Source organism: Lepidothrix coronata, unplaced genomic scaffold (assembly GCF_001604755.1).
Source record: "Lepidothrix coronata isolate B3197 unplaced genomic scaffold, Lepidothrix_coronata-1.0 Scaffold29, whole genome shotgun sequence".
NCBI lineage: Eukaryota > Metazoa > Chordata > Aves > Passeriformes > Pipridae > Lepidothrix > Lepidothrix coronata.
Window position 1 is genome coordinate 514,513 of NW_016690209.1, and position 19,176 is coordinate 533,688.

The window sequence follows — 19,176 nt, forward strand, 5'->3', positions numbered from 1 at the left end:
CAAATGAAAACAAGTGTAGATGGAGAAATTCCTCAGGTTAATGTTTCCAAACAGATCAATGCACAAACTCCTGAGGATTGATTTCCTGGAGCTCCAACTCCACATTAGTTCTTCAGGACAATCCTAATCAGCCATGGATCTATGAAACCAGAGAGTGGAGCTATGACAGTTTCTTGTCCCTCCTTCTCCAATTCTTCTTTCTACTCCTCCCGGACTCTAGCTGCTTGGGCACCTGCTCCAGGAAAGCCCAGGGCAGCCTTCCCTCTTCCCTCTTCATCTCATCCTCCACCACAGAGCAGTTCTCCCAGTCATTCCAGAGGTTTCTACCCCTTGCAGGGCAGGGCTTGCAGCAGAGAAAAAGGCCAGTATAATCAAGAGGCTGAGCAGGAGCAAGAGCCAAAAAAGCTGCCAGAGAGGGGTCAGTGAAGTCTAGATATGTACAAAAGAATCCCTTTCCCTACCCTGTGGAGTAGGAGTTTGGCCTTTCTCCCAGCAGCTCTTTGCAAATTTAACAGGAGCCACTTCCAACTTCAGCACCAAAACCTCTGCATTTTATCCTGCTTTTGAATGACCATATGCAATTCCCAAAGCTTTTGACCTGCTTGTATTTTGTGCTCTGTAGGTCTACTGTTCTCATTTTCCCATTAGTTTATCACCATCCTCTCCTAGTTAGCACTTTGCCATAAAAAATATAGCAAGAGCAAAGCAACTGCCCTGTTTATCTGTGAAGAAGATCCTACACAATAAAGTGCATACAGCACTGCACCAATTCACTGGCTTTAAATCCTCAGTGCTGGGATCAAATTTACAGGACCAGGGTCATAATGATACCAAGGTCTTGTTGGGAATATGAGGCTCCCTGGGGGATAAGGTGAAGAGGACAGTGGAGGAAAGGACTTGTCTTCCTGGAGAAACATTTGAAATGGAAATCCACCTTCAAAGGAAAGGATCCCATTGTGTTTTCCAGACCCCACCACAGGCCTTCTTGGCAGCTTCCTCACCTGGCTGCAGCCTCAGTGATGTGCCACACAGTTGTAGTGACATAAAGACAAAAAAGAGTGCACATAAAACCTGTTCTGAGTCAGAAGTGCTCTTGAATGCTATAGGCTGACAACAATGCAGGCTAAAGATAATACAGAGTTTAGCTTGTAGTGCTCTACAAACTATTACAAACAGGCAGTAGGAAAGATGTTCTTAGTTTCTTCCCTCTACCTCCAGGTGTTTCTTATCTGTCTTTGCTGGGGTGACCATCTATCACATCTTGTTGCAATATCCCAGAGAAAACAGGCATGATCATGCTGCTTTATCTCTACCAGTGTTTTAGAAGCCCTTCCCACTTCAGTTATGTTAATCTGAAAATTTATTTCTGAGCAAGTTGTCTCAGCAGAGGGGCTGGGTGCTGCCAGGCAGAGGCCAAGTCCAGTGTAATCAAACATGCTGCTTTGGTATTTCAGGCAATGATTTCAAAGAGTGCAGAGGCAAAGCAAAATTCAAGCTTTCAGGAAAGTTTTTAGGGGAGACAATACATTTACAGCAGGGGAGGTGGGAAGTGTCCCATGTTGTGCAGAGGGGAAAGCATACCAAAACGTCTCCTAGCAGGACCAAAGCTGCCTACAAATCTGCCCACCTCTCCTTGAAGGCCAGAGGAGCTTAAATGGCTTTTGGCCGTATCTGACCTTCACAGCCCCATAGCTGTGGGTGGCAACACCCTGCTTCCTCCTGAGTTCAGCAACTCTGGCGTGGGGGTTGTGTATCTGAGCTCTTGCTCTCTGCCTGCTCCTGCACTGGCAGCTCCAGCCACAGCAGGATCTCAGGGACCAAGAAAATTACTTATTTCCACAACTACATCACTTTTGATGTAGCATTAAGGTTCCCCACAACAGAGGGTCAGAGAGAGTGGATGGACACTCTTGCACCAAGGGACCAGGGCAGTGTCAGTGGGTACAGGCTGCAGAGCAGGGCAGGATGGAGCCCTGCAACGTGCACCCAGAAACATGCTCTCACAACAAGGCTAAATGACTCCACTTGCTGGAGTTGAGTAATTTGGTGCATCATGTTTCAGCAATAAAAGTAAGAACATTGTAGGAAACAACCTTAGCTACCCATATTGAAACTGCAAGCATTGGAGCACTCGGGCTCTACTTCCTTGGCATCAAAGCTGCTCTGTCAGGAAGAGCAATGCAGTTGTGTGCCAAAACATCACACCTCTGCTGCAAAACCCAGCAGGGATTCCCTGGTGCAATCTCTTCCTATGGCCAACCCAGCTGTGTGCTCTCCCATCTCAGGGTCCAGGTTGGGCACTGGCAGAAGCAGCACCCAATTTCAGAGATCAGCATTTCCATCTGCTGAGAATCTAATCTCTCTTGTAGGAATGGAGAGATAATGGAGTTTCCAGTCTGATGGACAAAGCAGGTCAGAGAGGAAAAATGTAGTTGCAGTTGATCCGAAAAGGACATTTTCTATTTAAATAATAAAATCCACATTTCATTTCAAGTCTACTTTAAATATTTTAAAATATAGCTATTTTTTAAATTAAGGGACGTTTTAAAACTAGAAAATTATTTTGAAACAGAGTCCAAGAGTTTAACTTTGAAAGTATTGAAACAGTATTTTGTGAGCTTTAAAACCATGAGTGTGACAGTTTCAGAAGCTCTCCTCCTATCTGCAACCATAACCACCACTCTGACTTAGGACATTATTGTGAAAAGTTTGAGCACTTTGAAGCAAAAAAATTCCACTGAGGTCATTCAGCCCTACTGCTGGAGATGTCAAATGGAATTGTACTTTGCCTAGACCTGCACATCCACACAAGGTGAGGGAGCTCTCACAAGGTAGCAAACCACTTTGTTGTGGACCAAGAGGATAATTTTGCTTTAAACAATCCTTGGCTGGTCAGCTTACCTTTGACTGCAACTATTTTTTTTTTTTGTCATTTGGATGTACATCCTAAGAGAAAGACAACTCCTACCATGCTCCTAGTAAGAACCAACAAGGAAAACCAGGAAGGGGGATACCAGCTTATTCAGAATCCAGCCCTTTGTGCAGAGCTGTGGGACCTGCCAGTCTGCAGCTCCAGCCCCATCGCACACCAGCTCCCATGCAAATACTTTGACTGTGTGAGCCATGGAGACAATTAGGCTAAATCACACAAAGACTAGAGTTTGGGCATCCCCCAGGATGCTGCTTTTTGTGCTACATTCAAATTATCTAACTGCAGTAGTGGAGGTTTTTAACAGTCTTGATGATGTCTCCAGGAATAATTTCAGCAATAAGTTGACTCAGCACCACCATCCTCCCTGTGACAGTGGTGGGGCTGGAGCAGGCACAGCTTGCACTGCTCCATGCCTTAGGGCACTCGGGGGGAGCTGGCATACCCTAGCAGGGAGGCTGCCAGAGCAGGCATTGAGTTGGACATACCAAATATCTGCAAGGAAGAAGGGCTGCTGGACCAGCAGAGAAGAGCACTCGGGAAGTATTAGTGGCAACCTCTGCAGCCTGTTGCCCACCCTTCCCTTCTCTGCACTTCTTCACAGGAAAACATATATAGAAGGGTTGACAGCAGAAGTGTGTCATCCACACTGTCTGTAGGGATTAGAAAACTGGTATGAATTAACTTTTTCATTAATTACTTGATCCTACCTAATCCCCAGTAGATGATGTTGACCTCGATAGACCAAATCTAGGTTTCTTAGCCTACAGAACCCCTTTACACTGTTTTCTAGCTCCCACTGCAGAGCTACTTTCCAGCTGTTACATCCTGGATTGCTTTCACTATGGCTCAGCAGATCCATGGCATATCCACTGCAAGCCTTGCCACCTGCTCTGGGCAAACCCAAAGCCCTTCTGCACCACACGGTGAACCAAGCGTGTCTGTTGTACTGCCCAAAAGTATTGTAAATGCTCCAGAAGGGACAAAGAAATGTTTGAGAGGTCTGCCACCCTGGAAATTCAAGGAGATTTACATCCTTCTGCACGTAAAATTTCAGAGAGCCCAGGGCTGTTGGATGTCCCAGGCCAAGCTAATACTAAAAGAAGAGCATGAAACTGCAGTGTAAAGTAGGCAGCGCTGTGGATGATCCCAGGCTGGTTCTAAGGGATATCAGTACTATGCCATATACAAATTGATTTTTCAGACTGAGCTTAGCGGCTACTTATCTCGAATAGCAAAATTACATTCAATTAGATTTGCTAAATAATTCATGGCAGTATATTTGATGTGGTAGGAAGTTCCAGTAGTCAGTGTTTCACATTATTGCCATGACAGTAGCTTGGATTATTTCTTACATGAAGACATCTCTCATTGTTTACACCCAGATTCTTCAGAGGCTTGAAGCCTCATTGTCTCCTCTTACCTAAGGCTGCACTTGAAGGAAGAAAAATCATCTGCAGCCCTAAGGAGAAAGACTTGGGGGTGTTGATTGTCAAGAAGATGCACATGATCTGGCATCATGCAGGATTCTTCCCCTCTAGTCTGCTCTTTTGAGACCTCACGTGGAGCACTGCATTGAGCTCTGGGGTCCCCAAAATAAAGGATCTGCTGGACTGAGTCAAGAGGAAGCCACAAAGATGCTCCAAAGGCTGGAACACCTCTGCGATGGAGACAAGCTGAGAGAGCTGGGGTTGTTCAGCCTGGAGAAGGGAAGGCTCTGGGGAGACCTTAGAGCCTCTTCCAGTAGCTAAAGGGGGCTACAAGGAAGCCAGAGAGGTACTTTTGACAGGTGCACGGAGAGATGGGACAAGGGGGAATGGCTTTTAAATGAAAGAGGATAGGTTTAGGTTGGATATTAGGAAGAAATACTTCACTGTGAGGGTGGTGAGGCCCTGGCACAGGTTGCCCAGAGAAGCTGTGCCTGTCCCATCCCTGGAAATGTTCAAGGCCAGGTTGGATGGGGCTTAGAGCAACCTGGTCTAGTGGAAAGTGTCCTTGCCCATGGCAGGGGGGTTGGAAGTAGGTGATCTTTAAGGTCCCTTCCAACCCAAACTATTCTGTGATTCTATGAAAAAGAATTGTTGCCATTGGGGTTTTTAGTTTAAAGCAATTTAAACCATGGAAGCTGGATTTACTACTGGATTTTTCTCCAGCAGTGAAACACTTTTGAGGCTCTGGAAATCTTTTGTAATTAAGTGATGCAGAACCACTGCTTAGTCATGCAAACAAAATGAAAGTTAACTGAAAAGCTTTCTGGGACCATGAACATTCTGCCAAAACTCAAAGCAAAAGATTTCTATTGTCAATCAAAAGGTACAAACACTTCAAATCTGTCTTTTGTGCATGTGCATTGTTGAGAGAAGGGCAAACGAGACAGAATAAATATTTTCTGCAGCCTGTGAGATACCCAGGGTATCAAATATCGCTGGAAGGACACAAATAGTTTTTTAAGAAACATATGAACAAACACATAGCATTACTACTGGAACCTGAGGGAGGAAAGCAATTTTCCTTCAGTCACTGAAACGTCCTAACCTTTACCAAATCCATTCTTTTGCACTGTCCTACACAAGACCAGAGAGGACTTTCAAAGAACAAGACTTTGGCAAGAAAACTTCAAAATTCACTCTGTTCTGCTTTGCAGTCTGAATTATGTTTTCTCCCAGGGCAAACCCACTATCACTCCACTGAAGCCTGGGGAACAGTCCCAGGCTTGGCCCAAGACAGCCAAAAACAAGCTGGCTCCTGGTCTCAGTGACTTTCTGCTTTGGCATTTGAAAGCCTTCACATTAATTGCTCCTTATAAGACATGTATTAATACACAGGGAATCTAGAAATAGTGGCTGGAGCATATGTTGCATTGGAAACTAAGAGCCTGCAACTGTGCCTCCTACTAGTTGGATCATTTTGTTTATTTGTGCCATTGTGTTTTACACCCTCCCCCACATAGGAGTGTAATTAAAGTCACCTGGAAACTTGTAGTCACAGCAAAGCCACTAACTCCAGTCCTGGAGGACGGTATATTCCTCTAATGGTTTTACATCATCTCTCAAACACAGCCTGGCTCCATCTCTGCTCCCCAAGAATATGTAAATATGTGGTAACTCCTACCTAGCTGCACTTTCTCCTCTGGAAATACCAGGTGCTGGGCCAGCAGTGCTGGCCTTCAGCTCAGAACACCCACAGCATTGCAAAGTCAGACTTCCAAGGCACCACAGACTCACTCTTAAAAGCCCAGAAGAGGCACAGAGGAGGAGGGGAGACCCACACACGTTGCACGTGCAGTACTTTCCTCTTTGAACTGAAACATGTTGTAAACATGATTTAGCAGGTTGTATATAAAATTTGATCTCTCTATAACCATAATCTTAGAGATTACTAGAGCCTCTTGCATTGCTGAGGGATCAAAGATGAATAGCTATTTTAGCCTGTGCTTCCACAGCAACTTTTACAACATTAGACATAATGACCAGGTGCTTAGCTGGTGTAAACTGCTGCAACTTTATTTTCTCCGCTACCAATAACAGCCAGTTCATATCATCCAAGGACTTCTTGCAAGGTCAGTATTAGATAAATCTGATACAGGTCTCACTGAACTATCTAGCATTTATTCATTTTTTTTTGTTTTTGCCAAGATCTCCACAGATGCTAAACAACTCATTAAGATACTGTCTCTGCTGCAGACACTTGTGTTTGTTGACATGTAAGAACAGCAACAGATATTTTAAAAGAAGAAATATAAAAAAACCCTCCCACCACTTGCTAGAGTGCAGCTGGCACAGTGGGACTAAGATCCACTGGTCCCACACAGCACGTGGCAAGGAAGGAGCGCTAGCCCCAGGTATCAGGCAGAGGCCAGCTGTTTCCAAATTCCCTACTTGTCTCCATTTGCAGGGTGTGTGCCCTGCATTACACTGTGACCAGGGAAACAAGGTTCATTGTCCTCATGTTAGCAAGCAAACATCACAGTGTGGACTCACAGCCTCAGGCTGTGGGTGTCTCCATGAGACAGACTGTGATGCTCAAGAGATACACAACTGATTGGGGGTGGCTCAACAGGCAGCATCATCCCCTGTAATGAATGAACCTGCTGTACTCTGCACAAAAAATACAGAGCAGGGCTTATCGCTTGGGCTTCAGTTCAGTCCAGAGCTGCAACTGGCTGTGAAAGCCAGAGAGGAAGTGCAATTCAAAAGCTTTTGAAAGGCAAAGATATAAAACAAATCATGCAGGTGCTCTAAGAACAAAGTGTTACCTCAGTCTCTGATAATGCAGCCAGGTAACTGCAGCAGGGATCACACCCTGCAATGAAGTAGGCACCATCTATCATAAGAGTCTGAACAGCAGAGGTTAAGAGATTTATTGTGGGAGCCTCTCTTGCATTATAAAAAAATTGGTGAATTAGTCAGAGAGATTGGCAAAAGACAGGAAAGGCTGGAGAACATTTGAGCATGATGCCAAAACCCACGAGCCACTGAATGGCTCTGCTGTTTTGCAAGCTAAATGGCTATTCACACCATTAGGACCAAGAGTGACAGCACTAACAAGATTTATCACAGAAATCTACTCTGGACTCAATGAAGAATTGCCCCAGTAAAAACCTGCCAGCTCTGCTGACGCATATTATCTTTATTAGAAAAGCCTCTCTGATAACCAAATTCATTAAGAATTTTAGCAATTCATTTCCTCGTAGAAACTTCTGCGTATGAATTCAGCACAGACATGCAAAGAAGAGCTGTGGAAAGACAGCATTATACCAAGTCAGGGCTGTATTAGTCAGTGAGTTTAACAAAGAGGAAGGTTTTAAGTAGTTACTTTTCTGCAAAGCACATTTATAAGTGAGATGATATATTACTAAACAGCTTGTGCTGCTGCTGGAATTTGTATTTAGCCCCTCCCTTAGGCCCAGTAAGTCAGATGCAATATGGGGACAATGATGCCATTGCCCTCAGAGTGCGGTAATTAGCATTCTTCTTTGTTCATTTTCCTTGACCAAAATCTGCACATATTCCAAACTGGGCACAAAAACAAAAGCAAGAACTGACAAGTCAGTGAAGCAGGATGGAGCATGATACACTATCCCTCCCTCTGAGTTTTCCCACCAAAGCTGTTGGGTCAGGAGATGGCAGGCTTGGCTGTGACAATGAGTGCCATCTCCCTGCCAAGCCTTGGTGAGCAAGGATGGGAAACTGCAATAATTGTCACCTCCATTTTCTTTCCAATGTGATAGTGCAGATGTATGAAAGGAGCAGTTTGCCCTGGTTGCCCTCCCGGGGCAGAACAGCCAGATGCAGCTCCTGGTACATCCCTGATGCACAAGACCTCAAAGTGCCTCCACATTCCCAAAGCCTATCCAAAATTTGGCTTTGTGATTGCTGCTTTGCACAAGCACTGGATGAGCTCCAACCTGGAGCAAAACAGGGCTGGAAAATAAGCAGCAAAGAGGTCACTCTTGTTAGGGTGCAGGATTCCCCAGCTGCAACTGTCCCAGCCAGCAAAGCTGTTCCTCTGGCTCAGGCACATCTGATGCCTGCAGCAAGGTGTCAGAGATGGCCATGGGGACAAGGTGAACCCCCTCTAGCACACCCCTCCACTCTGTGAGGCTGTCCTATCCCCAGGCTGTCCTTAGACACTGTGTATTAATGATCTGGGCCATGGTAAGAGCTTTTGGGAATGCTATCCCAAGCATGCAGAGTGAAGAACTGGTTTGCAGAGTGAAGAACTGGTTTCCACAGCTGCACATTCAGCAGCCTCATAACAGCAAATATTTAGAGTTCATGCACAAGTTCAGGGGTATTCTCTGGTGCTGCAAGATGAAGCTTTTAGCAGCAAGGTCACACAGAAATTCCCAAGTTTGCCACGCAACATTACCCTGTTCCCACACAGCCTGACAGGGCTCTCACGAAAGGAAGCACCATCTCTTGTTTAAATCCGTGTGTATTTATGAAGTTCTCAGCTCTCTATATACTCAAAAGGTCACACTATGCTTTAAAGGGTCACGAATAGGGAGTGCAACGGCCTTAGACTTCTGACAGCAAGTCACTTCCAACCCTAAGCCCTTCCTTTCCCTCAGACAGGGCTGAGGAGGAAAACATGCATAAAACAGCAGCAAGGTATGGTGAAATAAAAATTAGCATTTCAGGCCAGTAAATCCATCCCTTTAACCTGTGAAGAAACAAGTTTAACCTTGCAATGGTATTAAGACAAATATCACAGTATAGGCAAACGGTGACTTGATTTTACTAACGTATTTTTATCCCTAGATGGCCAGTTTTGCTAAATGGCATGTCTAATCCTCCAGAGAGACAAAGACCAGCAAAACTTACAGCATGTTATTATTACAATGGACAGGGGAGGAAAATCACCATACAGAACCCAGGAGTCTATCCCATGCAAAGGGAGGGAAAGGGTCTCAGAAATAGCAAGTGTTACAGTGCATTTAACTAAAACTCTGCTGGAAGAGGAGCAATAAGGGCTGACAGACCTGTTTTCCTAACAAAAAGTTCATCATGGTCTCTGTGGAAATGGGATGTCCTTCCCTCTGCTGACTAGCAAACATGAAGAGACCAGGTGAGCGGATGGACTGGAATCCCAATTACATGGTACCAGGTTGGATAAAAAGGGTGCCACGTCCAGCTTTGCTACAACACTTCAAACCCCTTCAGGGCCGGATTTAAACAAAAGGCTAAAATGCAAATCTCACTTCTTGCCAGCTAGAAAAGAGAGAATTTTCCACAACAGCCTCTGAAAGATTAGGCATGTTATTATTAACGCTGTGCAAGAAGTGGACATTAATTAATGCTGAATTGCAAAGAAATTCCAGTAGTATCACATATTTCACTCCTGCTGCTGCAGCAATGAACTCATTATGAATAAAGAAATTAAAAACATATATCAGAAGGTAAAATTAATGATCTTCCACTGATTATTAACTGTGAGCAACATATACCACTAGGCTAGAATGAAAGAGGAGGAACGTATCTCAGCGTTTGTTATAGGATAAGATCACAGCCCAAAGCACATCCTTTGCTGCGAATGAAGTGTTTATCAAGTGACTTCAAAGATACTCGCTGTGACCTTGAGCCAAACACTTAATATCTGCCAACCAATAGGGTTTTTATCTACAAAACAGTAACAGTAGCACTTACCTTCTGCAAATTCAAAGTTTTGGGTGTAGGGACCATGTTGCTGCTCCATCCTTGCACATGGATACTACAACAGTTGGGGGCACCCTTCAGAGACTTTCAGCCACAGAAGGGGACTGTGAAATCACATCTTAGGGTAGCATGGGTGGGTATTTAGGAGCAGCCTAAATAAATTTAGGACCAGTCTCCTTGAGGAGGAGCTGGGGGAACCAGAGACACCTGGCAGCACTAAGAAGCCCAGCAAGACATGGTCAGAGTCAATCAAGGGAAAATTGGGGTCAAAGGAAGAGCCAGAGGTAAGACAAAAACAGCTGAACTGGATGAAGCAGATGAAGGAGTATAGGATCAGTCAATCAAAATAGTGTTTGTGCTGCCAGGAGGGAGGTGAGGGAGGGTTTTTGCAAAGGTGTGGGATTGCACAATCGTCCTTAAAGACAAGCGCCAAAGCCACAGCTGCAGTAAGTCAGTGATGCTCCAAGGACACCTGAGAGTGGCTCAGCTCCATGAGCAGACCTGGCCCAGGGACATCAGCTCTGTTTTTCAGCATTTGCCTGTTCCCAAGACATCTGTCACCCTGCAAATTAACCCAGGCTGACACTCATCCAGGCATGTCTGCAGCTGCAGTGAACCTTCCCCGCAAGTTCCCATCTCAGATATTTATTTCAGTACTTCTTGCTTTCATATCTTTACTATTTTTACTACTTCCATTAGTCTTTTTGGCTTGAACTGAACAGTTTTCTTTCACATCATTTCCATCATTGCTCTGCCTGTACACAATACATGTGTCAGTGACTGAAAAATTCTGTGAAGCTTAACTAAATCCATGTTTTCTGGTAAATAATAGCAGCACGTCCCCCTGTTTAAAAAAAAAAATTATGAGAGATTTATTAATGTAGCATCAGATGAATTTCTGTTTTATATAATTATGCATTGAATTAAAAAAGACACGTCATGAAGGCAATCTTTAGAGTCATAACAGACAATCTGTAAGAAAGAACAAAGGAAAATAATGTTAATAAAACATTATGCCCTAAGCAAGAAATATGCTTCATGTATCATACATGAGTAAAGATAGTTATTTGATGTAAAATGGAGTTGTGACCTTGCTGCAGAAGCGTTCATTACCTAACACCACAACAAGCAAATTAATGGATTTTGGAATGGTGCAAATAACAGTAATAATAATAGTCATTTTGGTTCCTGGCATTTGCTTGCTGACAGACAGATTTAGCAGCAAGTGGTTTGTGTTATTTATTTATGAGAGGGATTGCAAATAGAATTCCACATAACCTTAAAGGCATTACAGAAGCATGTGTCTAGTGCAAGAGTATTACACATGAGTAATCAAGGTTTTGCAAATGCTTCTAAGACAAGGACTGGAAGCCCAGAAACAAAACACTGACTAACAAAGACGTATGTGCTTTACTGCACGGACACATAGGTGCGTGGTACTATGAAGTATACAACATTGGCATTTGAATCTCATATGGTTACTATGGAAATTACCTGTGTGGTTTCATATGCATTGTGCACATGATAAACCATTGTGTGATAATTAGTTTGTGATGCTGTTTACAGAAACTGTGGCACTGCTGGAAAGCGGAGAATTGTCAGGTTTGGACATTGTCTTCTCTGCAGAAAGTCTCTCCCTTGCTAAGTGATAAGAGTTGTCTGAATTACCTCCTCCCATAAGTCCCAGTTCAGTTCTGGCCCTTCTGGGCTGGACTGGACCTGCCAAAGCCCTGCTTTCGACCATGGCACCACCTCAAGTTATCAGCAGCAAATTCTGTCTTTGGCAGCTGATGGAGAAGGTTTACCCTTCCCAACCCCTCCACCAGCCTGTCTGCAGGGCACCAGGAGAGGGCCACAAGAATGATGTGTTATTCCAAGCAAAAATTTACTGCAAGAGTGACTGCTGCTCCTGAAGGGGTTGGACAGACAGGGAGAAGCTGATGGTGTCACAGTGATAGAGAGAGCACTGAAGTGCAGTGCCCCAGCTGAACGATGTGCTGCCAGAATCTAAGAAAGGGAGCAGGAAACACTGCACAGGGGGTTTTACCTCATTAAACCTCACAAAACCCAAACTGAGCCCTAGGAGCAGCTTGCGAGGGAGTAAGTATTTTGTGTGGAGCTGGCAGGATTGCCTTTGTTTTTCAACAAAGATCACAAATAGGTTTCTAAAACACTTTGATGTGCTTAAAATGGTGAAGTTACTAGGCAAGAAGGTACCATAAAAGAAACATCTCTGCAAATGGAAAACCCCCAGGCATATACGCCTTCCAAATGGTATTGAAATTTTAAACCCTGATAATTGCTTTGTAATGTAAGCAATTGCATTAAGAGCATGAACACTACAGCCCATGAATCACCACCTTCAGCTCTGCCTTCCGTAGTTTCCCTCAAAGTACCATCTGAGCGCAATAGGCTTAAATCTAACTCATGGCACAGCTGATGGCACATGGTAAAGTGAGTTCTTTTAATGGACAAATCTGATTTCTCTGTAGTTCTCTGTTCAAGACTGGCAGTGGGAGGAAGCCCTGTGATGTGGGGCAGCGTTGGGCACAGGCTCCAATGCTGCCGGATGGGAACGTCTCCTGGCATGGGAGAAGAGCTCAGGCAGCTCTCCCAAAAGGGAGGGCACCAAATAGCTTTTGGTGACTACAGCCATGACTTATTAGAAACCACTAGAACAAGGCAACTTCTCTAACTGAGAAAATTTCCCTCCTCAGAGTGAAACAGATTAAAATGGAGAGGGCTGAAAACAAACTGGCTGCACCCTTGCAGGCTGCTGTTTCTTTCAGACTTAATTTAGCAGCTTCAGAGGCTGCATCTGAAATATATTCCATCTTCCCTGGGTTCTAGGTACTCCTCCTCATCCATCCCTGCCCAGCCTGATGTCTGGGCAGCCTGCAGTGCAGCCCAGGTGTCCCATGCAGCCTTCTTGCCCAGGGGCAGCTGCCAAGGCAGAGAAAAGGAGCTGCCTTCCTTCTCACCACCTTTTCTATGGACTAACACAGAGTAAATCACCAACAAGCAACCAAAAAAACCCACTGTATCAAAGAGGGAATGAAATGAGCAGAGAAATTGCCTGGAGATGCAGGAGTGGTTGGATTTGGTACATGGCAACCAGCAGCTCCCCAGAGCTAGAGTAGGAGCTCCACGCTGCTGGGCTATAGATGACCTTCCTATAGCTGACAAGTCCTCCAAGGAGCTTTGCTACTTATGCTTTTCATAGAATTTGGGCTGAAAGCGTGCTGGGTGCCTGCTACAGACTGAGTTTCAGAGGTGAAAAATTTCACAAAACAGCATCACGTTTTATGAGCAGTAGGCTGGAGAGGAAATGTTGTTTTGTCTCTGTTTAAGGCTCTGAAACATTTAATTGAAAATCTTTAGCAACCTTGTACTTGGGAAAAGGACCTGAGAATTTGGCAGTAGGGTTTGGGTGTCAAAAGTGTACCTTTTGCAATGTCAGGGGAGAGGGAGGAGGAAAAAACCCCCAAAAACCAAACTGGCCAAATTGTGACCCTATCCAGGGTGACCCTAACTCAGGAAAGACCTGTTCAAACACAGGTGCCCCTCATGCAAGGGCTGCACCAGAGATGCCTGATGCACTCCCATGGATCCCAGTGTGACAGGGGATCATCCACACTTGGGATGTGAGTCTGCTTTAACCACACCTCTGCCCACCTCCCAACCTTTTGGCTGTGCTGCAGCTGCAGCCATTATCACTCCTGAGAGTGTTGCAATTTTCTGTAATTTCAGTTCCTCAATTACATTGATTATCACATTAAACATTCCTGGTGCTACAGGAACAAACTAAAAGTAATAAGCTTGTATCTTCCTAATACAAATGAAACCCATTTGTACTACTAAGAGTATAGTGGGCTCATTGTTTCACAGTAATGAAGCTTTCATCTCAAGAGATCCAATTCATAAAAAATACTTGCCGATGCTCCACACGTTTCTTTTTTTTTTTTCACTGCCACTAACAGTCCTTTAAGTTCATATCTGATTCAGCATTAGACGGGCAATTGAAATAAAATGTAAGAAACACAAAAAAAATCAAAAAACCCCTATATCTCTGATGGCAGGGACCCGCTGTTGCCCTCAGGCAGACAGCCCTGTGCCCATCCAGGCAGTGGGCATCCTTTTTCATGCTCCTTCCCCTGCTATAAATAGCTACAGCCACCTTTGCTCCTCTTCCCAAAATAGAAATACATTGCAAAGGAGAGAGGAAGAGCAAAACACTGTACATAAGCTCTTTTTTATGTATATATAAATATGAATTTGTAACTAAAACCACGCAGGGTTGGCAATAACCCAGACAAGGAGATGTTATCTGCAGGCATCTGCAGGGGAACCACTTGAAAAATGCAGGCACCAAGTGAGGGGTGAGGAATAAGCAGGTTTTGATGCTTTTCCACTTCTCCACAGGCCACGGTCCATGTCACAACAGTGTGATTAAAATGTATAACATAAAAATTCAGATCTGGCTGCTCCAGAGCTTCAGCAAAGGTCCATCTTCTGCTCTGTCCACTGCCTCCATGGGGCAGGACAGGCTCCAAGGGAGCATCCTCTGCTCCAGGAGAATTGTGTAGTGGGACATGACACCCAGGCTCTGCCCTGATGCTCACCTGGGGGAGATGAGCTCCTGCTTCCCCTGGACAAAACAAAAAATGATCCTGCTTTTCCCAGGCTGGTGGCTTCAGCCCCACCATGGTCACAGAATGGCACTGGGTATTAGCGACCCCAACACTGGCACCAGTGCTGTTGGACCTGACCTCTCTCCATCCTTCCCTCCATCAAGGGATCCTGGTGATGAAGCCAACCAGGATATGCCGGCAGGCATCGCTTCCATCAGGGGCTCCTTCTGCCCCCCCATTTCCCTCCCACCAAGAGGCATGGGCTCAGAAATATGGTAGCAGCAAAGGTTGTGAAGCTTCAGGAAGAAAACTGAAAGGCAGGAAAGAGGCAGAGGAGAGGGTTCTTGTACCTCCTTTCAGGTCTGAAACAGTAGCACCAGACCCCAACAGCAGGGGTTCACCTGCCCTCCCCAGGCCTCAGCACAGTGGCAGCGGGAGAGCAGGAAGGAAGAGGACGAGCATCAATCATCCCTTTTCTCCTGATCAAGGGGGGACAGTCAGGCCTTGCCTATCACAACTTTGATTATCTAAGAGCTCATCCCTTATCCAGAATGAGGTCGTGTTCCTGACATGTTCAATTGCATCAAAAATGAGCTTGATTATCTCAACCCTCATTTATCAGAACCAGTTTATTGTCACCCATATTACTTGATAAATGAAGGTGTGAGCACTTTTGGCTTTGCTGGTATGGGCAGCACATCAAAACACAAGCTTTTGCCTGCTAAGATTAAACAATCTGCAACCACAGGTCTGAATCTGAGCAGGTCTGAATCATGCCTGCCCAAGCAGAGTATATAATCCTGGGCTTCTCCTGCCCAGACATTAGAGACACCACAACACCTTATGGGAACACAGATTTTGTCTCAAGTCAATGACACCCATGGTGTCAATAGCCCTACTGCCAGAACCGCTTGCAGGAGCTTTCCTCCAGCTGCTGAGTGCTTCCCAGGGCTGAGCAAGCTCTCACAGTGAGCTCAAAAGCCTCTTGCAGGGATAAAAAAAAACCCTCATGGATCTGGTGCTTTGTTGCTGTTTGTTGTAGCAATGAGGAATTAGTGCTATGGGACAGGAAGTGCATAAGGCTAATGAGAAAATATGGAGAGGAAGGTGACTTACCCAGTGTCTGGGCTGTGGACCTGCCTCTCTCCCTCTGCTTCTGGCAAGAGTCAAGGCAAGGGCTGCTGGCTGGGTTTTGCAATTGTAGTTTTTGCAATTGGGTTTTGAGAATTGTAGGAACGATTTTTGATTTCTAATTTATCTGGTAAAAAGAATTGAAAGCAGCTCAGCTGCACTCATTTAGAGTTGTCTGTCCCCTCTTCTACCCCAGTGGGCTCAGCATCACAGAGAGCCCCACTCTCAGCAGCACAGTCCTGCTGGAGCAGGCACAGCATGCACAGGGAGTCAGAGCTTTCTGGCTGTAGGTGCACCAGACATGCATAACATGAATACTCATTCCCAGCTCTGTACCATTGCCTCATCCTTTAATAACCCCAGGCAAGTCTCACCACAGAGCTTCCTGGCCTCAGGCATTCATGGGTCAAACTTTTCACTTACACTGACTTTCTGAGCACAATTAGTCACTATTTCAAACACTAAGTGTTCTTAGCCTCACCTGGGATCAACTTTTCCAGGAATGCTGGTTCTTAGGAAAAAAAAAAACAACAACAAACGAACAACAAAAAACTCCCCAAATCTTCAGTGAGCACCTTCTCTCCAACTCCAACAGACACCAGAGCACAGGTAGCACTTTGCTGTGTGCTGAGGAGGGGGTCAGGCAACAGGGGCTCATTACCAGAGCCAGAGGGCAATCAGACAGCATCAAACACATCAGGTACACCTCCTGCAGAAAGTCACCCCATCTCTGAATCTTTGTACTTGGCAATCTGTCCCACGCAAGGCCAGAAATCTGGCTTATTAAAGCATGAACTGCTGAGTCCCTTGTTAAATGCCAACCTCATCTTCTCCTGTGGGATTATTTACCCTGCAGATGGGGTTACTGGCCCTGGAGCAGGAAAAAGGATTTCTAGCAGAGATGAGGCAGCTGGGGCACATTTGCCATCCATAGGGTAATAGCATGCTGTCTCACAGAGAGGCTGCTTCCCACACACATCAGAAAATATCCAGTATAGCTCTTTGCACACAAGGCATATGCTTCTGTATAAGGTATCTATATGGTGTAGCTCCTCTTTCTGCTTTCACTGTATTTTATCTTTAAATTGGGAGAGCTTTTTAGTAGCAAATCAGAGAGGAACAGCTAGTTACCAAGGAGATTCTCTGATGAATCAGAGACTGACTGATATAAGACCTAGACAGGCTGTAGCTTCTTAATTTGTGAGACCTTACGTTTTAAACAGGGCGGGGGGGGGGGAAGTCCAACTGTGGACCACACCAGCAGAAGCAGCTTCTGCTTCTGCCATAGGAGCAAACAGCAAGCACACAGCGTGGGAAATCAGTGAGCAGCCAGAGACAAACAGGAGCGTCTCGCTGGCATGCTCTTGACTCAGAAAAGCAAATACCACCCAAGGACAAAGTGATCTGATGGAGGTGACTGAGGGAAAGTCTGGGAAGCCCCTGATTTCACACCAGCACATGCAAGAGTACACAGGGATGAGTGAGCACTGGAGAAAGAGCTGAACGCCTGCTTCTGCACAGCCCTGACATTTCGGAAAGTAAAGGTTGGCCAGGAGAGGTGCTGCCTGTTTGTGCGCTGGCCACGGGCTCAGGACAATATTGGGACTGCCCCAACGTGAGCTCATTTTTCCGCCTGACTCCTGCAGTGTTCTTCCCAGGAGCAGATGAGAGGGATGAATTTTGGCAAATGACAGCAAAGGCGCTGACTCCACGCCGAGCATCCTGCCCTCACAGGAATGGCCATCATGTCCCAGAGGAGCCCCGGCAGTCAGGGATGCACAGGCAGAGCAGATGGGAAGAAGAGTTTTTATAAAGGTGGGGATAATGAGGAGCTTCACGAAATAAAGTTTGGAGAGAGAAAGCTCAGCTTTTTTTGGGCTGACTTTATTCAGAGGGTCTTCACACCCACTTCCTTCTGACGTCTTCTTTCTGTATAGTTACTGAATTCTGGTGCTTCACCTCTATTTAAAAACAGAAAGTAATTAAAACTGCCTGGAAACTACAAGAGCAGCAAGAAGTATTTGAAGACATTGAGAGACAAGATATATGGAAACCTTCTGCTTGTAGATAGGCTGTTTTCCCAAAGGTGGAAACTACAGGAGTATGTAGATGAGAGGGAAAATCTCCCTGCCAGATCCCATTGAAATCTCCATTTTGGGCACTGCTGCTCCGCTGCTGCTAAGGTAAACCTGATCCTTAAGGGGGGAAGCTGCAGGATGGGCTGAGGCATTTGGGATGGGGATGGTGCAGAGAGCTTAGATGGGCTGCCATGAGGTGTTGGGGAGTAAACATTAAAGCATGTATTAGAGCAAATTCAGGCTCTGCTGCTAAGTGCACACTGAAAAAGTGTTTCCTAGAGTGATTACATCTGAAAAGAGGCTGGCACGAGCCAGGCTCTAACTGAGGAGTCAAGTGAAGGACATTTTATTAGTCAAACAGTTTCAAGTGCTGTTTTGAGTTACAAATTACACTTGCTCTTCTGAGGAATGAATTCACTGTTGGTAGCATTTGTGGGCTGGAGTTAGAGGCTTAGAGTAATGTTTAAGTGATCCATATTGTGATGTTTCACAAGGGGACAACTTAGAGTACCCTGTGGACCTCATTTGGAAAACAAAATACTCCAGAATGCTGCGATAGAGAGTGAAAACAGCATATGGGGTAGGGAAGAGACACAAGAAACACTCCCTGACAGCAACCACAAGGAAAAACTGTCAGGAAATTCCAAGCTGTGGCTCACAGCCAGCGGTTAACTCTCTGTCCGTTCCCCTCCAACTTCACACACAGGAGCTCATGCAGCATTCACTGGCAGCACTTCCCAGCTGTGTCAGGCAAATTGAAGGTGTAGGAGTAGTAAATTAAAACATGCTGCCAGCTTTAATGCACTTATTGGGCTTTTGGGTCTTATTTGACTTCATATTTATAATCTTTATTTACTTTAGGGGGAATTGGAGTCATTTATGTTTGCATTTAAAACAGAGAAGGACTGAGGACTTGTACACCAACTTCCCATAGGCAGAGCACAAACTTCCACACTACCCAGCTTACAGACATCATGCTGTACCACAGCAGTGCCATTACTCCAACCCTGAGCTGGTTTGGATTATCCATATTCCCCAAAATACATTCAGAGTCTGTTTTTCCAAACATGTACAAGAAGAAGCAGCTGCTAGAAGAGGAACTGTATCCTACACAGTGATTTTAATTCAAGAATAGCAAACAGGCAGGTCAGGGACAAACATAAAACTGAGGCAGCAAGCATTTAAATAATTTGGATAAAAACTTGCAGCTGAATAGGACAAGTGTCCGGTTGGGAACTTAAGTCTTCATT

The 19,176-nt window shown here is 45.2% G+C and overlaps 1 protein-coding gene across 7 annotated transcripts in view; it reads left to right on the forward strand.

The window, feature by feature from the left end:
- LOC108495283 (calcium-activated potassium channel subunit beta-2) overlaps positions 1–19,176 on the forward strand; it is a 142,714-nt gene that overhangs the window by 75,499 nt on the left and 48,039 nt on the right. For 2 of the 7 annotated variants that reach the window (XM_017810833.1, XM_017810835.1), the window contains exon 1: positions 17,102–18,031. The exons of the other annotated variants lie outside the window; for them this stretch is intronic. In XM_017810833.1, the coding sequence (XP_017666322.1) occupies positions 17,958–18,031 (74 nt within the window). In that variant the 5' untranslated portion in view covers positions 17,102–17,957. Of the gene's footprint in view, positions 1–17,101; positions 18,032–19,176 lie in introns of those variants that run through there. 7 annotated transcript variants of the gene reach the window in all.